The sequence below is a fragment of the Penaeus monodon genome, chromosome 21 (assembly GCF_015228065.2).
Source record: "Penaeus monodon isolate SGIC_2016 chromosome 21, NSTDA_Pmon_1, whole genome shotgun sequence".
NCBI lineage: Eukaryota > Metazoa > Arthropoda > Malacostraca > Decapoda > Penaeidae > Penaeus > Penaeus monodon.
Window position 1 is genome coordinate 7461453 of NC_051406.1, and position 266 is coordinate 7461718.

A 266-nucleotide genomic window follows, 5' to 3' on the forward strand; every position below is an offset into this window, starting at 1 on the left:
TTCGTCATGGTTTTCATCGTGTTCGAACTGAAGGCAAGTGGCTTTGTCAACCGAGGCAAGAACATCGTCATCTGTCTTTTATTAAGCCTTTTCGGTGTTGTTGGAGGACTGGGAAACAGTGTCCTGAGGCTTTTCTTCGTGTATGCAGAACCAAGGCATTCTCTTCTGCAACTCCAACCTGAGAGATAAGGATAAGGAAAATGAGAGACGGTCACTCTTTGGCCCGTCAGGTTTTTAGAATTAGCGCACAGAACACACACACAGAC

At 45.9% G+C, this 266-nt stretch overlaps 1 protein-coding gene across 2 annotated transcripts in view; it reads right to left on the minus strand.

Moving 5' to 3' along the window:
- Nucleotides 1-266, minus strand: part of LOC119586144 (opsin, ultraviolet-sensitive-like) — a 6171-nt gene continuing 5905 nt past the window's right edge. For both annotated transcript variants that reach the window (XM_037934839.1, XM_037934838.1), the window contains one exon: nt 1-178. In XM_037934839.1, the coding sequence (XP_037790767.1) occupies nt 82-178 (97 nt within the window). In that variant the 3' untranslated portion in view covers nt 1-81. The remainder of the gene's footprint in view (nt 179-266) is intronic.